At 41.5% G+C, this 19,783-nt stretch overlaps 1 protein-coding gene across 3 annotated transcripts in view; it reads right to left on the bottom strand.

The window, feature by feature from the left end:
* Positions 1-19,123, bottom strand: part of Ntn4 (netrin 4) — a 117,457-nt gene extending 98,334 nt beyond the window's left edge. For all 3 annotated transcript variants that reach the window (XM_076853218.1, XM_076853217.1, XM_076853216.1), the window contains exons 1-2: positions 18,600-19,123; positions 15,173-15,702 (exon numbers count right to left, since the gene is read on the bottom strand). In XM_076853218.1, the coding sequence (XP_076709333.1) occupies positions 15,173-15,702; positions 18,600-18,654 (585 nt within the window). In that variant the 5' untranslated portion in view covers positions 18,655-19,123. The remainder of the gene's footprint in view (positions 1-15,172; positions 15,703-18,599) is intronic.
* Positions 19,124-19,783: the final 660 nt, after the last annotated feature.

Below are 19,783 nucleotides of genomic sequence, written 5' to 3' on the forward strand. Positions count from 1 at the left end.
ATTTCTAGATAGTTCTAATTATCAAAAGAGTTCTTTGGCATAAAGCTAGGCTCTGTCCCTTATGACTTCTAACACTGGCCTGGGAGCTCTACAGAATAAGTCTATTTTGTTTTAATATGGATGTCCTTCAAGTATTTAAAGGCAGTCATCAACTTAACTTTTACTAACGTGTCTCATATCCCATGGTTTCTTGACCATTACCACTCTGGCTGAGAGACAAATGTCCTCTATTTTATTTAAATGCATAAGCTACTGATGACAATATTTTCTAGCTATTGTTTCCTTTATGATGTTAAACATTTCTGAATGTTTCTTTTTTCCAATTTTATTCTTTTAATTTTTTTTTTAGTTTTAGATGAACACAATACCTTTATTTATTTATTTATTTATTTATTTATTTTTATGTGGAGCTGAGGATCAAACCCAGTGCCTCACCCATGCAAGATGAGCACTACCACTGATCCACAACCCCAGCCCCAATTTTATTCTTTTTAATCTGCTTGAATGTCAAAGGTTTTTTGATAGCCTAAGAAATATATTCCGATTTTTTAAAGACTCTCAATATTTGGGAAGCTATTTGGGAAGAAATGGAGCTGACTGATTGGAGATAGTGGCGTGAGAGGGGAAAAAATGTGTTGTTTTTAGATGTACTGGTTTATGTAGCCTCTTGGGCAATTACTTCCAGTCCTGGTAAGACACGGCTGGAAGACTGAAGCTCCAATGCCATTATCTTGGGAGGTGAGGAAGGGAGGAAAGATTCACTTCTACATCTGAATTAGAGTGTAATGATATCCTCTACATATTTTCATATCATCTGTTACTGTGTTATTTAGATCATGAGAAAATAATAGCTCTGGTCACATGCCAACTAAATGGACAGGCAGACTGGCCAATGATACTGAGGTAACGGATGGAGGTGTGGGAAGGCAGCACAGCAGTAGTCTAAATATTTAGTAGTTACAGAATCAGTTCCCTGTCTCCTACTCAGATGAAGTGATGAAGGTGACTGACTGGAAGCTGACCAGGAGACTAAAATGGGCTCTGAGGATGACAGCACCAGGGGCCAGATCCACGTGTAACATAGCAACCTGTAGCCAGGGCCTGCTCCATAGGCTATCCTCACAGCACCTGCCAGGCCACTCTAAGTAACTAAATTCTTTATGAAGCTGGCTTTTAAAGGAGGAGGAGAACTAAAAAGAAGCAGAAATAATTCTTCACTGAACTCCTTCCACCTGTGCCTGGTGTGTGTTTTATAAAGTTCTTGGAAAAGAGGTGTGTGAGTTCTGGTTACAGTATTTCAAATTGATAATCTTTTAAACATGTTATAAATCCCTGACTAATTTGAACAGGGCCTTAAGAGAGATTTTGAAAAGCATTTTATTTTAAAAGTCCATAAATCTTAATGACAAACCACAGAGTATCTGCACTTAACAAAAGAACAAGGCGAGTCCAGATAGGGAACCCAAAGGAGGGCCCAGCACCTAACTCCCTTGCTCTCTCCGGGTTCACTACAGAGCAACCTCTTAATAGAATCACTTGGAAATTCCTTCATGAATCTGAAATACCAACAAGATGTAGGTGGATACATTTCTTTCAGTTTTGATAAGACATTTTACTTTAAGCTCATACTTTTATCTTAGGGTAACACCGCCATCTAAGAATATCTTTAGAAGCTTAGTTCCTTATCTTGTACTTGGCATTCATAATATAATTTCAAAAGAATTTGTAAAGACACAATAGATAGGTTGACCTAAATAGGGATTGCAGAGACATGTATTGTCGTTTTACATCTGATTTTTTCATTTTTCTCTAAATCTGTTACTGCCTAAGATGGCTGGTCCACTGCTTTAATACAAACTATGTAATTTTTTAAATATTTATTTTTTTAGTTGTAGTTGGACACAATACCTTTATTTATTTATTTTTATGTGGTGCTGAGGATTGAACTCAGGGCCTCTGGCGTGCTAGGCGAGCGCTCTACCACTGAGCCACAACTCAAGCCCCCAAAACTATGTAATTCTTTATATAATATTAGTGACTAAGATTGATGCTGTTCTCTAACTAAATCTGTGTCTGAAAAGGCTAAGTAAAAAAGGTAGTTCTTTGGTGCTGTTAGAAACATGGACAGACAACCAAAGTTAGTACAAGAAGTGTCTAATTTACAACTGGTTTATGTTCCAAAAATGTATTGTGGGTCAACTGTGTGAGCTTTAGAATGCATTTTAGGTCTATTTCATTTACTCTTATATCGCCAGAGCCTGGTACAGTGGTAGACACATAGAGGGCCCCCACATATTTACTGGATGAATACATGAACTAGCCTCAAATGTCCTCTTCATTAATAACATAATAGAATTACAATATTAATTAGCACTTACATGGCACTTTGCATTTATAAAATATGTGCCTTATCTGGGCTGGGGTTGTGACTCAGTGGCAGAGTGCTTGCCTCGCACATGTGAGGCACTGGGTTTGATCTTCAGCACCATATAAAAATAAGTAAACAAAATAAAAGATATTGTGTCCATCTATAACTAAAAAATACAAAATATATTTTAAAAATATGTGCCTTATCTTAGTCTTTCTCATAGTGACTCACTTTAAAAATGAAGATCCTAATGTTTCTAGAATAAAAAGCCAGCCACTTAGGCTGCATTGAAGGTTCAAGTGCGAGCTGGAACTGAGCAGCTGCAATGGATGTGGAGAACTCATGTAAGAGCCAGAACTGCCAGAAACTGGATGGACCAGAAGTCCAACTCCCACCCTCATACTGCCATATGGCATCTGGCAAAATTCAAAATATGGATAAAATGTCATCCATGAATACAAAGTAGAGATTCGGAGAGTAGGGACCTGGTAGGTGGGGCACTTAAGGGACTTCCTTATGTTTGTTCATGAAGAAGAGAAGCTCCTTTTGCAATAGCAAGAAATATGATCTCCCCTATGTAGTTACCCCAGATCTGAGGGTGCCTGCTTGGCTAGCAGAAAGACTAACTGACCTAGCTCTGCAGTACCTAACACAGCTCTCAGCTATTGGAATAGCTGGATGTAAAGGATTTTCTTAAGTCAGAATGTGTGCATTCAAAGTTGAATGGGACATGAAAGGTCCTGAGACAAACCTCTGACTCAGCACATGATTCTTTCTATAACATTTCTCACTGTGGATCATTTGGCCTTTGCTGAAACATTTCATGGAACAAGAAAATGGAGAGAGTTCACTTGTCTTTGGACACATCCAGATTTTAAGAAAGTCTTTCTTTGGTCATACTTTTGCCTTCTGAAAAGCATCAGAGTCCATTTAATCCCTCTTCAAACATCTAAAGAATGCTAGCAATTCCTGAACATCCATAAATCCTCTCTCATAGGCGAAATATCCCAAGTTAATTGTTCATTATATAACAAGGCTCCTAATTGATCTCACCAATTCTGCTCAGCTTTCTCCAAATAGGAATATCTTGACCTGAGCATAATATTCTAGCAATGCAGTGAATGAAACAGAGGACAGGAGGACTATTTTCTCCTTTGTTTAGAACATTGTTTGGCTAATGTTGTGCCTTAGCTTTTTTGGCAGTCATGATGTATTGTTGACCCACATTGCAATCAGTCAATACTACCCTCAGGTTATTTTCTCATTTCCACTTAATAAGTCACACCTCTCTAGTGGTAGTACAGCTGATTTTTGAAAAGATAAATTTATACCATTATTATCTCATAAGTTTTGCCCAAGGATATTTCACACTGACCCCTACCATTTTGTTATCCCTACTCAAAAGAACTGTTGATGGATCTCCACTTCCCACAGACCTTGAGCCTCCAGGGTCAGCTCATCTCCTGTGCCTCTCTCTTCCACAACACCCACCTCACCACACTCTCCAACCATTCTGAAGCTTGACCTTCCTTATTCATGTGCACTTTCCTTGGAATTCCCTTCTCCAATTTTTAAGTGTAATCCATCCTTTAAGAGACAACGATTTTAAAAGTCCCAATCAGACTGTGAACTCCTTAAAAATAGGAATATACTGTAATGGAATGCAGGTAATAGGGAAAAGACATAGCTTAGAATTTTTTTTTGCAAAAAAAAAAACAACTGTTGCATATTTTGGCAAAGAAAATGATATAAACCTCCTTCTCCTAAGAAAGTTTCTCCACAACTAGTTTCTCCTCCAAACTCTAGAAAAGCAAGTTAGATTTGGCTTACTTGAAATAGCAGTTCTTTAGGAGAGAGAGTAACAGGCTTGGCAGTTTATCTGAGAGAATCAAATAGCAGCACAATTCTGTCGAGAGGTAGGGTCATAAGGCAATTGTTTTTCAGAATCACAAAACAACCACTCTTATAGCCAGTGCAGCACCATGGCAAGGAGCAGGGCTTGCAACCCTGCAGAAGTGCCGTACAAAGCACCCTTCCCAATCACTCCATGATATTGATGAAAAATTAAGTGAATCCCTGAGTGAATCTTTATATGCTCCTTATGCTGTGATGAAAGATTCATGCCTTTCATCCAAACAGCAGCCCTTTGAGCCAGGCCTCTCAGATTAGGGATAGAGCCTGTGCTTTGGGTTTGCAGAGGATGGGATTCATGATGTCATTATATGCATCAATTGTCTGCCTAAGGATCTTTCATTCTGGTTTATGAGACACTTGACAGGCTGTCTCTCCATACTATTTGTTGTGACTGAATATCTGATACTCTGCCATAAAAGTACTTTAAATCACAAAAAAAAGCAATGAAAAGTTGTCATCAATAATAATAACAATGGTGATGCCTCAGAGTGCATTTATTTGATTCCTTCTATTTAGTACGTCACATAGCATGTTAGAAGCCAAGATCGTTTTTCTCAAGGTGTGGTCTGCACCTCCTTAAGGAGCTCACTAAAGAGGGGATAAATGCACATATGTGATGCACATGCATGGTTTGCCTAACTCATAATTTTGGTAAGAGGTGAAGTTTAAGCAAAGGCCCCAAGGTTGAATAGGAATCATCTAGTCATTTATCCATCCATCCATCCACCCAACCATCCATCCATTCATCCATCCAAAAAATATTTGAGTCACACCTTAGCTAAGTGAAAGAACTTGGGAGAAGGGATTGGAAGAGAAGAGTCTCTCAAGCCAAGGAACCACAAGTCAGAGGATGAGACAGAGAGCTTGGCACCTTGGAGTGATATCAGTAATTCCACAGACATAGCTGGAAACTAGAACCTAGGAGACAATGGTGAGAGATGAACCAGAGGGGACTTAGTAAGGGACTAATTCTCCTCCAGGAAGTGACATTTTGCATCTAAAAAGATCCAAGTGCAATATCGAGAACAGACTGAGAGTGAGTAAAACAGAACAGAGAGAAGACACAGGACATATTGTAATCCCGTGTACAGATGAAATGAAAGGCTGGTCTGCACTAGGGTAGAAGCCCACACACTCAAGAGACACTTAAGAAGCAGAGTGGGTTAAGACCTGCTGAATATTAGAAGCTAGTTGGAGGAGAGAAAGAAATTGGGAATTGGGCTGGGGATGTGGCTCAAGTGGTAGCGTGTTTGCCTGGCATGCGTGCGGCCCGGGTTCCATCCTCAGCACCACATTCAAACAAAGATGTTGTGTCCACCGAAAAATAAAAAATATTGAAATTCTCTCTCTCTCTCTCTTAAAAAAAACGAAATTGAGAATATCAGTTTTTCTTCTTGATGGGCCTCTCTGTGTTGGACAGTGATGCTGTTTTTTACAGGTTTTATTTCTTCTGTGAGATAGGAGGCGAGTTCTTTAGCTGAGAGTGAGTAGGGACTGAGAAGGGTCTTAGAGGAGGAAAACATGGAAAAGGATCATTGCAGGAAAGGGCTGAGGAAAAAAGGATTTCTGTGGGAAGTTTGAGGGCCAAATTTACAGTGGGAAAACATAGACTTGTAGAGGAATCTCTTAGTACAATTGTGTTATTTCCCCCCAAAGAGTTCCATTGTCCAACTAAAGGAGCAAGGGCGCCAATGGAATTGAAAGAACTGTTGGGAGATTCTAGAGAAAAAAACAAGGGGCCAGGTTTAGTTGACAAACAGAGGCAGATTAATAGGAGCCAGAGAAGAGAAAATCAGTAGTCTACTGAGACATAACTAGAAGCGAAAACCAGAAAGAAAAATGGCTAAAAGTAAAAACCAGGAATTAATAGAGCACATGGGATGATGAACTCAGGGGTACTCAGCCACTGAGCCGCTGGGATTACAGGTGTGCACCACTGCACCTGGCTCACCTGTGTTTTGTCTTTGCAAAACTATATCTTTGCATTACAACCCCTTTCCTTAGGAAGGACCTTCCAGTGGCTGGATTTTCTTCTTAAGTTTGATAGTCATTACAGAAAGAACTGTTGTTACAAAAGGGTGAGTTTTACACACCAGGAAGGAAACAAAAAAGGAGAGGGTTATGGAGAGCAATGCCTATTTCTTCCGATGTAGCCCTGGTTTGAGGTGTCCGTCATTTACCTTTAGCTTTGCTTTTCGTATTTATTTATTAGTGCTGGGGACTGAATCCAGGGTGTGCTCTACCACTGAACCACATACCTCAGCCCTACCTTTAGTTATTATTTGGAGGTAGAAGTGGGGTGAGGGGACATAAAATATGAGAGAAACGTAGGAATCAATAAAGTAGACTAAGCAGTACAAGAGAGTGATCACATTTTCTCTTTTCAATTCATTTTAAAACAGAGAAGCCTTTTTTCAGTAGCAGCCAAGAGACACAATGTTAGCACAAATGAACATGATGTCATGTAGAAAGCATTTGAATATTTTTCATAATTACTTTTTTGTCTTAGGATCTGTGATTATGAGATATAAAGCAACATCAGCAAACATTGTCGAGGCCTGAGAAGACTTCTGCTCTTCTGCCAGTTGCAGGAAAGTGAACAAGAGAGAAATGGATATAGGAAGAAGAGTGATGTTTTGCTTTTTTGCTCATTAACGAGAGAAATCATCCAGGAAAAGAATTTGTGTCCTAGAGATAAAATGAGATGCATGCAAAATGCCCAGCATAGAAACTGGCACATTCTTAAAGGAAGCTTTAAGTGTTGGTTTTCTGTTCTCCTTAACAGGGCAATTCAACATCAATATATTCAACATTAATTTAAACATTCATAAAGTTGTTTTTAAAAATCTGCATGTGAATTGAAATTCTGAAAATGTAAACACTTCTACTTAAATAGGATTAATTGTCTAGTCCCTATGCCTTAGGTAGATGCCCTTCAACATCACATTCTGCAAATCAAATTTTACAACACATTAAGCAGAAAAATGTGTACAATGCTATTTTAACTTAATTTCCCAAACAGTGATGGCCCAGGAACATTCCAAAAATCTTGCTCCTATGACTGGAATTTTGAGAGTCAAAAGAAGGACGAAAATTTGGATGAATCAAGATGGAATACAATATGAGACCCTTGACAGCTGCAGGTCCCTGAAATTAGCATTCCTCTTTCAGCATGGTGTTTTCAAAGACTTCTTCCTCCAATCTAGCATTCTAACTATGATTCTCCTTCCCTTTTCTATCCTCATTGGTTATCAAGTAATGGTTTCCATTCTCTTGGCTGGTTTTGCTTCCTCTTTTGAAAACCTAAGGTTGCTCCTCCCAACTTCTCTCTCACTTGTCATTTTAGAATTTACACCCACCATTCTGACTGTGGTAATTTAATGGTATCAAATTCACAATATGTTGCTTAGTTAAGTAACAGTTGGACCCATGAATTAATAAGACTGGTTTTTGTATATGCCTTGGGATTTTCAAGTGTTTTTCAGAAATGGCAGCCTCAATGGACAAAGTTTAATCCCCTCTGGGCTCAGTTTTCAGATCTTCCTCTTTTCTATCCACACCCACTCCTTGGATGATCTCATCCAGTTTCATAGCTTTAAATAACATCTCTACACTGATGACTCCCAAATTTATGTACTTGGTCCAGACTTCTCTGGACTCTAACCTTATAGATTGAACTGTCTCCTCAGTATCTCCCACTGAATATCTAAAAGGCAGCTCACACTTAAGGATCAGTACTTAGTAGAGTAACATTCAATACAGTTAATAAATAGCATTATTATTTTATAGGTACTTTCATATAATTCAGTTCAACAAATGTATTTAGGACATTTACTCCTTAAAGGGATCTGTACTGGGTACAGAAGTTGGGGGGCTGGAAGCCACAGAGCAAATTCAACAAGGACAGTATCCCTCAAGGAGTGAACAGTGTGGGAGCAGAAGACATAGGAGACATGGCAGAATAGCTATGTGTGAGTTGCATGGTGTACAGAGTAGAGAGATCATCCTCCCTGAATTTTCAGACACTTAAGATTACTGACCACAGGCAATCACTTCCACATCATCTGACCTGATTCATCCTCCTCATCTTCCAGAGCCTCATCCTTAGAACCCCTAACCTGGTTTCTGGGGTTCTCCATTCCTTGGAGCTGCCTCATATGCCCATATAGACCTGACTTCCAAGTGCCTGCTCCTCATCTGTTCTTCATCGTCAGGCTTTAGTTTTTCAATGAGTCATCACAATAATTCAATATTTTATCATCTAATTTCCTAAAGTTTCCAGATTATTTTAACTAAATATTGGCAAAGTAAAACCATCAAATAGACCAAAATGCAAAGCAAATAAATGCTAAAAGACATTTTTCAAAATAGCTAGCAAGGAAATTATTTTGTTGGTGGAAAGATCCACCCTTTGAAATCAATAAACCAAGCTATTTATTGATTAGGCATCTGGGTTTGTTCTCATTTTTATGTACATTCTTTAAATAATCTTAACTAATAGCCACATGGATTTTATTTGAACTAAAGGCATTTTTTTTTGAAATAGGCTGCTATAAATCTTAAGCCCCATCCCTAAAGAAAGGAAATAGCACTGTGGTATGTTTAATCAAAATATATAAGTATATACAACATTTTCATTTTCAAGTAAATTCAGCAAAATTATATCTGAGACTATGTTTCAAGATGATACATTGATATAGCTAACTTAGAAAACTACTTAAAGCAGTTATTGGCTTGATGAAAAGTATTAATTCCTCTTCCCTCAGAATACAAACCAATCAAAAAGCATGCTAAATGTTTCTGAAGAACTGCACATTCATTATCATGTAGCTTACTTTAAACAATATCAGGTATCATTAAGTGCACATTGTCTTTACTAATGTAAAAAAATATTAACTTTATTATAAAAAGTACATGCAGCTTTATCACAAATTATCAATTAAACTATAAGCATATAAAACTCAAAAACAATCACCAGAGCAATTTAGGTTTTCATTTTTTTCTTTCTTTTGCAGTTTGTGGTTATAATAAAGCCTAATCATACAAATAATTTCCATGTAGTTCATTATCCCAAAGCTCATTGCTTATTTGACTCCGAGTTACTCTCAATCACTGTTTCCCTTCCTTTTTTCTGTAACATGGAGTTAATGTTGCTACCTAACCAGTGAGGGTCCTGTGAGGAGAAGGGTGCAGTGCATCCTATCAGACACGTGGGAAGGCAGATACCAGTCATGTCATGACTTTTAACTGTTGCTGTAGCCCCACTCCAGGAACCAAAGAAAATGAGTAGTTAACCAAAGAGTGGTGCTTAGAAAGCATTCCTACTCTTTATCTTTTAAGTTTTAAAAATTCTAAGTATAATTTAACATATATAAATATGTATAAACCTGATTAAGTTGCTTCCCATTTTCTGCATACTTGTGCCAGACTGAAACACAGAGACTAATAAATGCTTGGATCTTGAGAGGCATATTATCCATACAACATTTGGAGTATTCATCATATCTACTCTCATATTATTTAATAAATCAGCCCATAAATTATGTTTACTCTTTTACCCAGCAGGTTGTAAGGACTGTGAAAGAAAGGAACGTATGTAGTTTTTGTATCTTCCATCCTAATTGCCTTGGCGCAAAGAAATTTCCACTTAGTATGCTTAATGGAAATGGCACTGGGCTGGAATTCAGAAAATGAAGATTTCAGTTAAGTAACTATAGACAAGTCATTTACACTCTCTTTAGGCTTCAGATTACTCATGAGCAATCTTCTTTTCCATGGATGACATTTAGATTCCTTTTCATATGCTCTTATTCTAAGACACACTAGCAACACCGATTCTGCTCATTAGTAAACACTAGCAAAATTGATTTGGACCACTGTATCTCATATTAAGTTATATCCAACTTAATTTTCCCATATCTATAGGTTAAAAGAAATGTAACCCTTACTTATAGATATTATTCACTCATGAAAACTTGGCAGGAACTCCAAGTTCATGTCACTATTCTGTCAAACACAAATCCTTCAGTATATATTTAAAATGGTAAACTATCCCCTGCTGGCATTCCCATCCCCTCCCCTGTTTCATTCCGCCCTCATCATTTATCACAATCTTGCACACAGTATATTTCATTTTTTTTTCTCTATCTTCTTATATCTCCCCATGAAGAATATAAGTTTTATCAGGACAGGGATGTTTATGTTCGGTTTACTGCTATATCCCTAGAACCTGGAGTGGGATCTGAAAAAATAACTCAAAAATTATTTGAATGGGTGAATAAACATCATTTAAGATCCCTTATTAATTGCCCTTCCCTAAACCATAGCTTATCTGAGATTACTACCAACTCAGCTTTTCCAATTAATTGGGATTTCTGAACCTCATCCCCTGCCCTAGTCCTATTCATTTCTCCCTCTCTGTCCTTGCTTTTCATATCATCCACCCATAGTTTCATTCAGTTGCATATTTGATTGCCTATGTGATCCAAGTCATGTGCTTAGTGCTGGGTAGCAGAGGCAAATAAGACTGACAGATCCCTTACCCTCTTTAACAATCCTTATCTGTTCAAGGATTACTTGGAGGCCAGCTACTCCCTCCTCTCTTGACTTCTCTCACTGCCGCCTCTGACCTTATCGTCCTCCTTTTGAATGTTATATATTTCTCATACCCTAGAGAAGAGGTTGATTGAGTGCTTGTAATAGTGAGTTAATGAAAGCAGGGAGTGAATGAAGCTCACTTTCAACAAGATGATACCTATATCACTTTAGAGTTGCTTTTGGTCCCTGGAACAGATGCAGTTTTTTGAATGATAATGGAAATTCCAGTTCCATAAGTCCTGACTATGTGGGGCCTAAAATGGTTTTCTGAATCTCCCCAATTTCCTGTATTTCCTGTACCCTGTGGTGATCTCAGGGTGCTTCTTTGCATCCCGAAAGAGCCTCATGAATCCATCATCTTTAGCTTCAAGGTTATTATTACCTACTGCTTCACCTAAATTGGAGACTAAGCCCCCAAGTGACAGAATCTGGAACTAAAACCCTGCCAAGCCCAAGCTGTCTTTTCCTTATGCCAAGGCTTTGGGAGCACTTAACGCCTCCATTGCAGAATTTTTCACATTGTGCTCTGTGGTTTTCTAGAGCTCTGAAAGTTAACTGGGGTTTGGCAAAAAGAGGGTCCCATGGTCAAACAAGTTTGGGAATTCCACACTCTATTTCTTTCACTTGGGGGTACAGGGTAAATCATAAGAATATTTGTGTATTTATAAACGTTTAACTTCGTTAAACTCAGTTGCTATGATTTGAATGTATACCCCAAAAGTTCATGTGTTGGTAACTTAATCCCCAGATTCATATGTTGATGGTATTTGGAGATGAGGACTTCGGGAGGTAATTAGAATTATGTGAAGATGACTGAGTTAGTAGCTTTATAAGAAGAGAAAGAGAGATCCAAGCTAGCAAGTTTGCTGTCTAACCATGTGACGCCCTCCACCCTGTTAGGATGCAGCCCAAGATATGCAGATTGAATGTCGGTGGTATGTTCTTGGACTCCCTAGCCTCCAGAACCATGAGCCAAATAAACTTTAATTCTTCATAAGTTTCCCAGGCTCGTGTATTTCGTTATAGCAAAAGAAAATAGATTAAGACACCAGTTGGTGTTTCCCAGCCTAATCCAACCACAGGACCCTTTTATACTAGACTATCTCCAATGTCTCGAAGTTTATTACTTCTCAGGAGAAATCTGTTCAGCAGATTCTTTTTTATCTTGATGTCATATCCAAATGAACAGCAACAAATGGCTTTGCGAGACTGAGAGAAGGGAAGATGTGCATACCTCTCCCTGAAAGCAGTTCTGGGGGTTGGTCACTAATTGAGGGAGAATGTAGTTTAATGGAACAAATATTCGCCTTCAGTTCAGAATAGTGTGACATAGTCCTAGCTCTGTCCCATAACTCACTGCATATTGTTGGGCAAATCACTTTACCTTTGAGCCTCAGTCTGGTCTCCTGGGAAGTTGATGTGTTTTTGGATATAATCACACCCCATTCTTTGAAACTGCTGACCAGTTTAGGGAGTTTGTGTTTAACTTTGGTTTAAAAAATTATCTGGGGCTGGGGTATAGCTTAGTGGTAGAGCAATGCCTAAATGTACAAGTCCCTGGGTTCAATCTTCAGCACTACAAATAGGAAAAAAAAAAAAAGAAAAGAAAAAGTGCTCTTCTATGTGGATTTTTGTGCCTATAATTTTAAAGTCCTCTTTGAGAAGGTTGGTTGCTTTAGCTCTGTTGATGGAGGTATCTGTTCTTCAGACATGAAGCTAGAGGATCTCAAAGCCCAAAGCCAAAACAGTACTTTTGAATGAACACAGGAAACAAATTATATCTGGAATATACTTATGTTAGCCTGAGTAGTAGAATAATACCCACAGAAGTTGTAAGAAGTCTTACTTAGAGTGCAGGAAGTTTATAACAGGTCTGTTATAAACAAGGAATAAATAAAAATTGATTAATTGGCTTATTTTTCTGAGAACTGAATTTCCAAAGATAGACATTGACGCTATAAAGTTGTAACTGCAAAATGATGTAGCTCAGCACTACTTTATTTTCTAAAATAACAGAAGACGGTTAGGTTATAGTTCTTTCTGGGGAGGATAATTATAATTATCTTGGAGGAAGACTTTCTGAAAAAGATGAGTTCACAAATCTGTTCTCTGAAGGGAAGAAATTCTATGACTTAATGTAGACTTGCAAATATGCTCTAGGGGGAATTAAGTTGCACTTAATGTTTTTCTTGCCCCTAAAATATAAGACTGCTGAATTAACAGCAGCAATTAAAAACATTTACAGGGGCTGGGGATGTGGCTCAAGCGGTAGCGCGCTCGCCTGGCACGTGTGTGGCCCGGGTTCGATCCTCAGCACCACATACAAACAAAGATGTCGTGTCTGCTGAAAAACTATATGTATATAAAAAAATTTCTCTCTCTCTCTCTTAAAAAAAAATTTACAAACTGGATAAAACAAGCATCTGTACATTGAAATAACTAACATAAATTGTAATCGCTGTTGGCTTGGAATTTGATGCAAACATTGATGACAATAAGTTAGATTTTGTTGCCACTATAGGTCAGGTAACTTACTTTAATCACCTCTAAGTAACTGCTAGAGCGCTGTAATCAATTCAATGTGATATTTGCTAAGGGAGTGTTGCCTGCCATCTGGTTACTAAAACTGTATTTTTGCTACTTCATAGATGCACATGACCCAGTAGCACTGAGATGGAAGGAGCTGATAGGAGCCCATGGATCAATTCCAAAGCAATCTGAGAGTTAAAGCCATTTGTTTGTTTTCAACACAAAGTGTTCTCCACATAAGAAAGCAATGAGTCGAACTTATCTATCTCTTTCCTGTCCTGATACCTTTAAAAACATCCATCATAATAGGGTGTAAAGGAGCTTACAATATTAAGAGAACCTTAGGGACCATGAAGAAGAATGGCACAATTGGTGTGCTGCCTGCCCTGGGTCCTACTTGGTTCTGGGGCCAGAAGCCCTATTCTTGTGGTCTCTTCAGAAGAATAAGTAGGTGGACAACATGTTGGAAGTCTCTTATGGAGAATAGTGGGAGAAGTTCCCAGAGCAATCTTTTCATCAGGCCCTGGTAAACAGAGTGCCCCACCAACCCAAAGGCAGAATTAGCACCAACGACAGTGCCTGACACATAGCAGAACTTAATAAATTTTTATTAAATAAAGCCATCTGGGAAGTTTGTGACTAATTATATAAAGGACTGCTAGATGTGTGCTTTGGTGTTTGTAGCCATTGTAATATGTACTCTGGGAGTATGACACCTGATCTGTTTTCTCAACCTTCCTATTATTGACATGTTGAGGTAGATAATTCTTTGTTGGGTGTAGAGGAAGGAATGCTGTCTTACACATTGTTAGCAGCCTCCCTGGCTCCCAACCACTTGAAGCCAGTAATGTCCTCCCTCCCAAATGTCTCCAGACATTGCCAAGTGTCCTAATATCCATGGATGGAGGTGACATCACCCCTAGTCAAGAACCACTTACTTATTCTGAATATTCATGATATGTTTCAGAATTAGAATGATAATCCTCTCTCTTTAATCTATTTTCATCCAGTTTTCTCTGAATGTTTTCACATATATGGCAGAACCTAGGTACCCACTTAGGAAAGGAAAATATTAGAGTGAAAATAATCCACGCAACAATTGGACAGGAGCTAAAGAGACTGTTTTGCACAATGTGAATGAGCTGGTCTTGAACCCAGGGTAGACCCAACTCCCTAAGCTGGAACAGATGTTGTCCGTAAACCCCAAAGGAACCTTACATCTTAAACTATCTTCATTTGTTTGCTACGCACTCTTGGAATCTTAAAACAGTAAAACTCCACTGTCACACAGAAGTATCCTTCTGGGCAACAGATTTTTTTTTCCTCTGTTGGCTTTGTTTTTATTTATTTCCTATTTATGTTAACAGTATCAGGAAAGTACCAGTGTGGGCTCCGGGAACAGGCTGTCTTGGTAACTCCTTCCCCCTTCAGTAACACATGTAATCCTGCCAACTGAAGAAACCATTAGCCTTTTAGATCTCTAAAGCAGAGCATGTGCCTACTCTTTCTTAAAATGAAAAAAAAAAAAAAAAAATAGAATCTTAGAATTCTGTCTTAAACACAGCCAGTGGGCAACCTGCTTGGAAATGACTACACATCCATATCCAAGGATGGGAAATAATTTATGACAAATAAAGCTCATGAAAAATTCTAATTTCATTCATGTTGCTACAAGTATAGCTTCATGCTTTAAAAAAAATGTGGGCTGGTAACATTTTTCTACCTTACTTTACTTACAGTGTAGAGTTAAACAGGTGCCCTTACCTCTCCTCCAGTGCATGGGAAGGGACTGGAGTATCTAGAGGTACAGATAGCTCCCTTCTTGACAACATCATCTTCCAGGCCAAACGTAGCTGAGCAGTTAGTGGCAAAGTACTTGTAGGGCTTCCATGTCTTTCCAAAGTCCTGGGACCGTTCCAGCACCATGGCTGCAGGCCTGGGGGACTTGAACACCATAATTAGATGAGTGAAGTAGAATTCAGCTTCCAGGTCTAATTGGATCTTTTCTCTGTGCACATCCTCTGCAGACTGCCACCAAGTGCGGGGGAACCTGAAGGACGAATCTGCCATGGCAGATGGCAGATGAGCCAGGTGAGGGTGGGCAGCATTGCACTTGTCACATTTGGGCTGCCTGCAAGTGAGATCTGCATTCTCGCTGTAAAAGCAGTACAGTTCAGTGGCATTCTGACCGCAGGTGGTGTCTGCCCAGAGTTTTCTCCCTAAGGCCAAATTCCCCATCCGAGGGTTGCAGGCTTTTTCACAGCGGGAACTGGCTCCAGCTACTCCACTCAGTCCTGAGGAGGGGAAAGCACATGTCATTAGGAAAGCTCTTCTGTCTACCTGGTTCAGCAACCACAGCCAAGGTATCCCCAAAGAACTTGACTTTCTCTAATGGGCTGATTTGATCATGAACATAGGTCTGTACACATACACATTTGTGTATCCAAGTGTTTGCTTTTTATATTCAGTTATAAAATTCACATAAGAGAAAATTTCATGTAGAATGAGGGAAAATGCAAACACTGGGGTGAAGAATATTGGCCTAATATTTTTGAGAACTTTGTAGCATAAATATTCTATATTTTTGAAATATAATTTTTTAAAGTCATGTCTGAAATTATAGCCCCCAAACCCATTCTTTCAAGATCACCTAGTTTAGTCTTTCAAATATAATTTGAGTCCTTAGCAATTATCTAACATGTTTATTATAAGTGTGCATTTAGGGACTGGGGTTGTGGCTCAGAGCTAGAGCGCTTGCCTAGCATTCGTGGGACACTGGGTTCAATCCTCAGCACCACATAAAAATAAAATAAAGGTATTGTGTTCATCTATAACTAAAAAATAAATGTTTGAATAAAAGGAGTGCATTTAGGAGGAAATGCAGAATTCTACTTTCTTTATATTTTTAAGCCAATGAAAAGATAAATTCCCTAGGAAAAGCAATATGTGATATTTAATAAACATGTAATAATACAATAGGACCTCATTGAGGGAGGCAAAGCCAGAAACCACTGGATGGCAAATGTGCAAAATCCATTTCTAATACTAAGTAAATATAACCATGAAAAAACCCTCCAAACTGCCAAATGACAGGAAAGCTTATTTTACATGTTCTCTGCCTCTTGAGTGCCTCTACCTATGACAGGTTACATAGCAGTTACCTGTTTGCTTAACAAGAGAATGTTTACACTCTGGCAGCCACTAACACATCTTTATTGACTGTGAACTAAAACACCTTCTTAAAGAAACACACTCTTCCCCCCAAAAGTCCAAGAGACCTTAATGTTTCAAAATTACTTAAAATGATAAACATTATCCACTTATTAACATCCAGACTACAAATCATAATCCTTTAATTTGGGTCTGTCATTTTAATATGAATACTTTTAAGCAAAATCACCTATTTTAAAAGCTAAAACAGAGAGGAAAAGAAGGAAAAAGAAACCAAACCCCAAATTCTGGCTAATTGAACGTTTCGGCTTAAAAGGGAGCACTTCTGAACTGTTATCACTGTGGTATTGAAGAGAGCCAAATGACAGCTTTGGCTGAAAAGGAGACGGAGATGTTTCAAGGCTGATTGACAATCACCAGCCCCATGTAGTCTTGCAACCAAAATAAAGGGCTTCCTTAGACATTATTCTCTAAATGTCAAATTAAAGTGTGCACTATGCCTGGCTCTATTTGCCATTGTTCTGATTAGCTGAAGCAACAGTTGCTTGTGGCCAGAATCACACAAACACACGGTGTGCTATGACTCACCTGTAAAGCATTTCGGGGGAAAATCATATACTGCCTGTACAAGTATTTTTGACTTGAAACACTTGCCTTGTGATATTTATTTACAACTTCTTGAATGCTTGCATGTTTTTGCCATAACATGGTTTGAAAAGGGAAATTTTTGTTGAAGTTCACTTTTTGGTTGGAGGAGCATATGTTAGAGCACATAAGGGTGTATAAGCAAGAAAAATTAAAGAATAGACCTTTAACAGTTCCTGAGGGGTGCTAAATAATTTGTAAATGCCCTACATTAATAAGTCTAGAAAAGATTTGATAATAAATAATAGTAATCAGTGAATAAAATACTTGGAGATTACTAAAAAAGTGACTCTCCAAGTACACCAGGGATGCTTCTATGACTGACTGCTTTAGGGGTGTGGACTCCAAAGCCTGCATTTTATCGGGTCTCAGAAGTTCTGGGAGGACAGTGGAAGGAGCTAAGGGAAGAGATGCGTGCGATCCATCAGTGCTCTTCTGTAGCCTACACTCCTCTTTCTGGAGCAAGCGAGGTTCGCCTGCAAGCCTAGATGGCTGAGGGTCCCTCACTTTCTTTCCTCTTTACCAACACAGCTAGCTGCATTTATGCCTAACTGGAAACAAGGTGACCCGCACGAGGGAGGGACAGGAACCGAAGGGGCTCCCGAATTTAGAAACAGCGAGTTGGGAACGGGTGGCCTAGGGCAGTCCAAGAAAGCCAGGACAGGAGTGGGAGGGAGAGGGCATCTGACGACGCCTCTGCCGGTTGTCCAGTTACCGAGACAGGGAGCAGACCCGCCTCCGACCTCCCGCAGAGCCTCGGCCAGGGTACCAATTCCCCAGGGGCGGCCAGCCAGCTCCGTGCAATCACCAGGGTGATCACCACCTATCGTCCTAACCCGGAGTCCCACTGCGTTCCAGTCACCGTCCCCGGGGAGAGGGCACTCACCCCCGCCCCAGGTGGCCCTACCTGGTTCCCTAGTCACCTGCGCTAGGTCGGGGACGTTGGTGATCGCTCTCAACGAGACACACGCCCCGGCCCACGCGCGCCCAGGGTCGCTGGGCCACCGTTCCTCATCACTCCTCAGGCCATGAAGTGCCGGGGGATGGCGAGCTGGGTCCTTTGTTCCCTCACAAAGTGGAGAAACAGTTTTTTAACAAACTAAATCGAGAAAGAAACCCAGGTCGCAGTATCTCTAGTAGGGCGCACCCAGGGTATCGGGTTATCCCAGGGCAAGTGTATCTCGGTTGCAAAAAATATCAATGGTATTTGAAACTGCGGGGCCCCGGGGAAAGGAGGCGGAACATGGCCACTCATTTCATCCTCAGGAGCCGAGCTCTGAGCTCCCAGCCCGGCCCCCTGCACCCCTGAGTTTCGAGCTGGGGAAGAGAAGGCGCGAGGGAAGGGGGGTGGGGGCCCGGCAGCGTCACCACCCACCTGCGGCCACCGCGTAGCAGCCCCAGAGCAGCAGCAGCCGCGCGCAGCTCCCCATGGCCGGGAGCAGCCGGGCTGGGCGGGTGCGGGAGGGAGCCGAGACCTCCCGGCTGTGGGATGAAGCGGCAACGGTCCTCAGGAGAACCCGGGGCTCTTTATTTCTTCCTCCTCCTGGGGCGCTAGGCTCGGTCAGTGGGCACCCGTGGCGCGGAGCCGTGGGCCGGGGCCGCGCCGGGCGGTGGGGTGACCCTCGCGCACCGGCCTGGCGGGGCCCGGGCACCTCGGGGGCGGCGGGAACCCGGGGACCATAGCCGGCCTGGCCGCGCTGCCCGGCCGAGCGGTCCTGAGGGCTTCTCCGCCGCTAGCCTGGGGCTCGGCGCCCGAAGCCGCCGCTGAACTTTGCGAGACCTTTCACTTCCCGGCCGTCCCTGCCGCCGCTGCCGCCTCCTGGGCGTCCTCCTCCGCTTTTACCACCTCCTCTGGTTGCCGCGCCTCGGTCCCGTCCTTCTCCATGGGCAGTTCCATGGGATGCATTTTTATTGCACCGACACCGCGGCGCTCCGGTGCCAGCCCTCCTCCCCTCGCACCTCCACCCCTTCCTCCCGCCCGCCCCCCGTGCTTGACAGCCCGGGCGGTGCAGCCCGCGCGGCCGGGTCGCCGCGTCGCCGCCCGGGGAGGGGTCCACCGCGCCCCGACCAGCCACCCCCGCGGCCGTCTGGTCCCGCCCGCCTCAGCCAGGCGCGCGCCCTCCCCTCGGTCCCCAGCTGCCCTGGCGCCCCTCCTGGCGCGCGCCCTGCATCTCCCTGCGTGACCCCCCGGTGTCCTCCAGCACCCACAGGCCTCCCCTGGGAAGCAATCTCCCACCTTCTCCCGGAACATTCCTGAGAGCAGTTGACTCCCTCTTGATCAGGTCAGGGCATGCCAAGGGGCTTAAAAAACCGCGAATCAGGCTAGCGCCTACTTTTCACGTCCCCCAGCAAAACAAGCCCTCCCTCTTCTTTCTGCCATCCCTTCTTCGCGAGTCCCCCGACCCGGGTTCGGAACCCCCAACTCAGACCCGGGTACTGGCACCGAGATCGCGCCACTAAGTAGCACTCGCTGCTTCTCTGCCGCCTTTGGGGATGGGGGCGCTTCCGGGCTAAACACTCACTGTCTATGGGTCTGAGGGTGTAGCCAGGTGTAAATGG

The sequence above is a fragment of the Callospermophilus lateralis genome, chromosome 4 (genome assembly GCF_048772815.1).
Source record: "Callospermophilus lateralis isolate mCalLat2 chromosome 4, mCalLat2.hap1, whole genome shotgun sequence".
NCBI lineage: Eukaryota > Metazoa > Chordata > Mammalia > Rodentia > Sciuridae > Callospermophilus > Callospermophilus lateralis.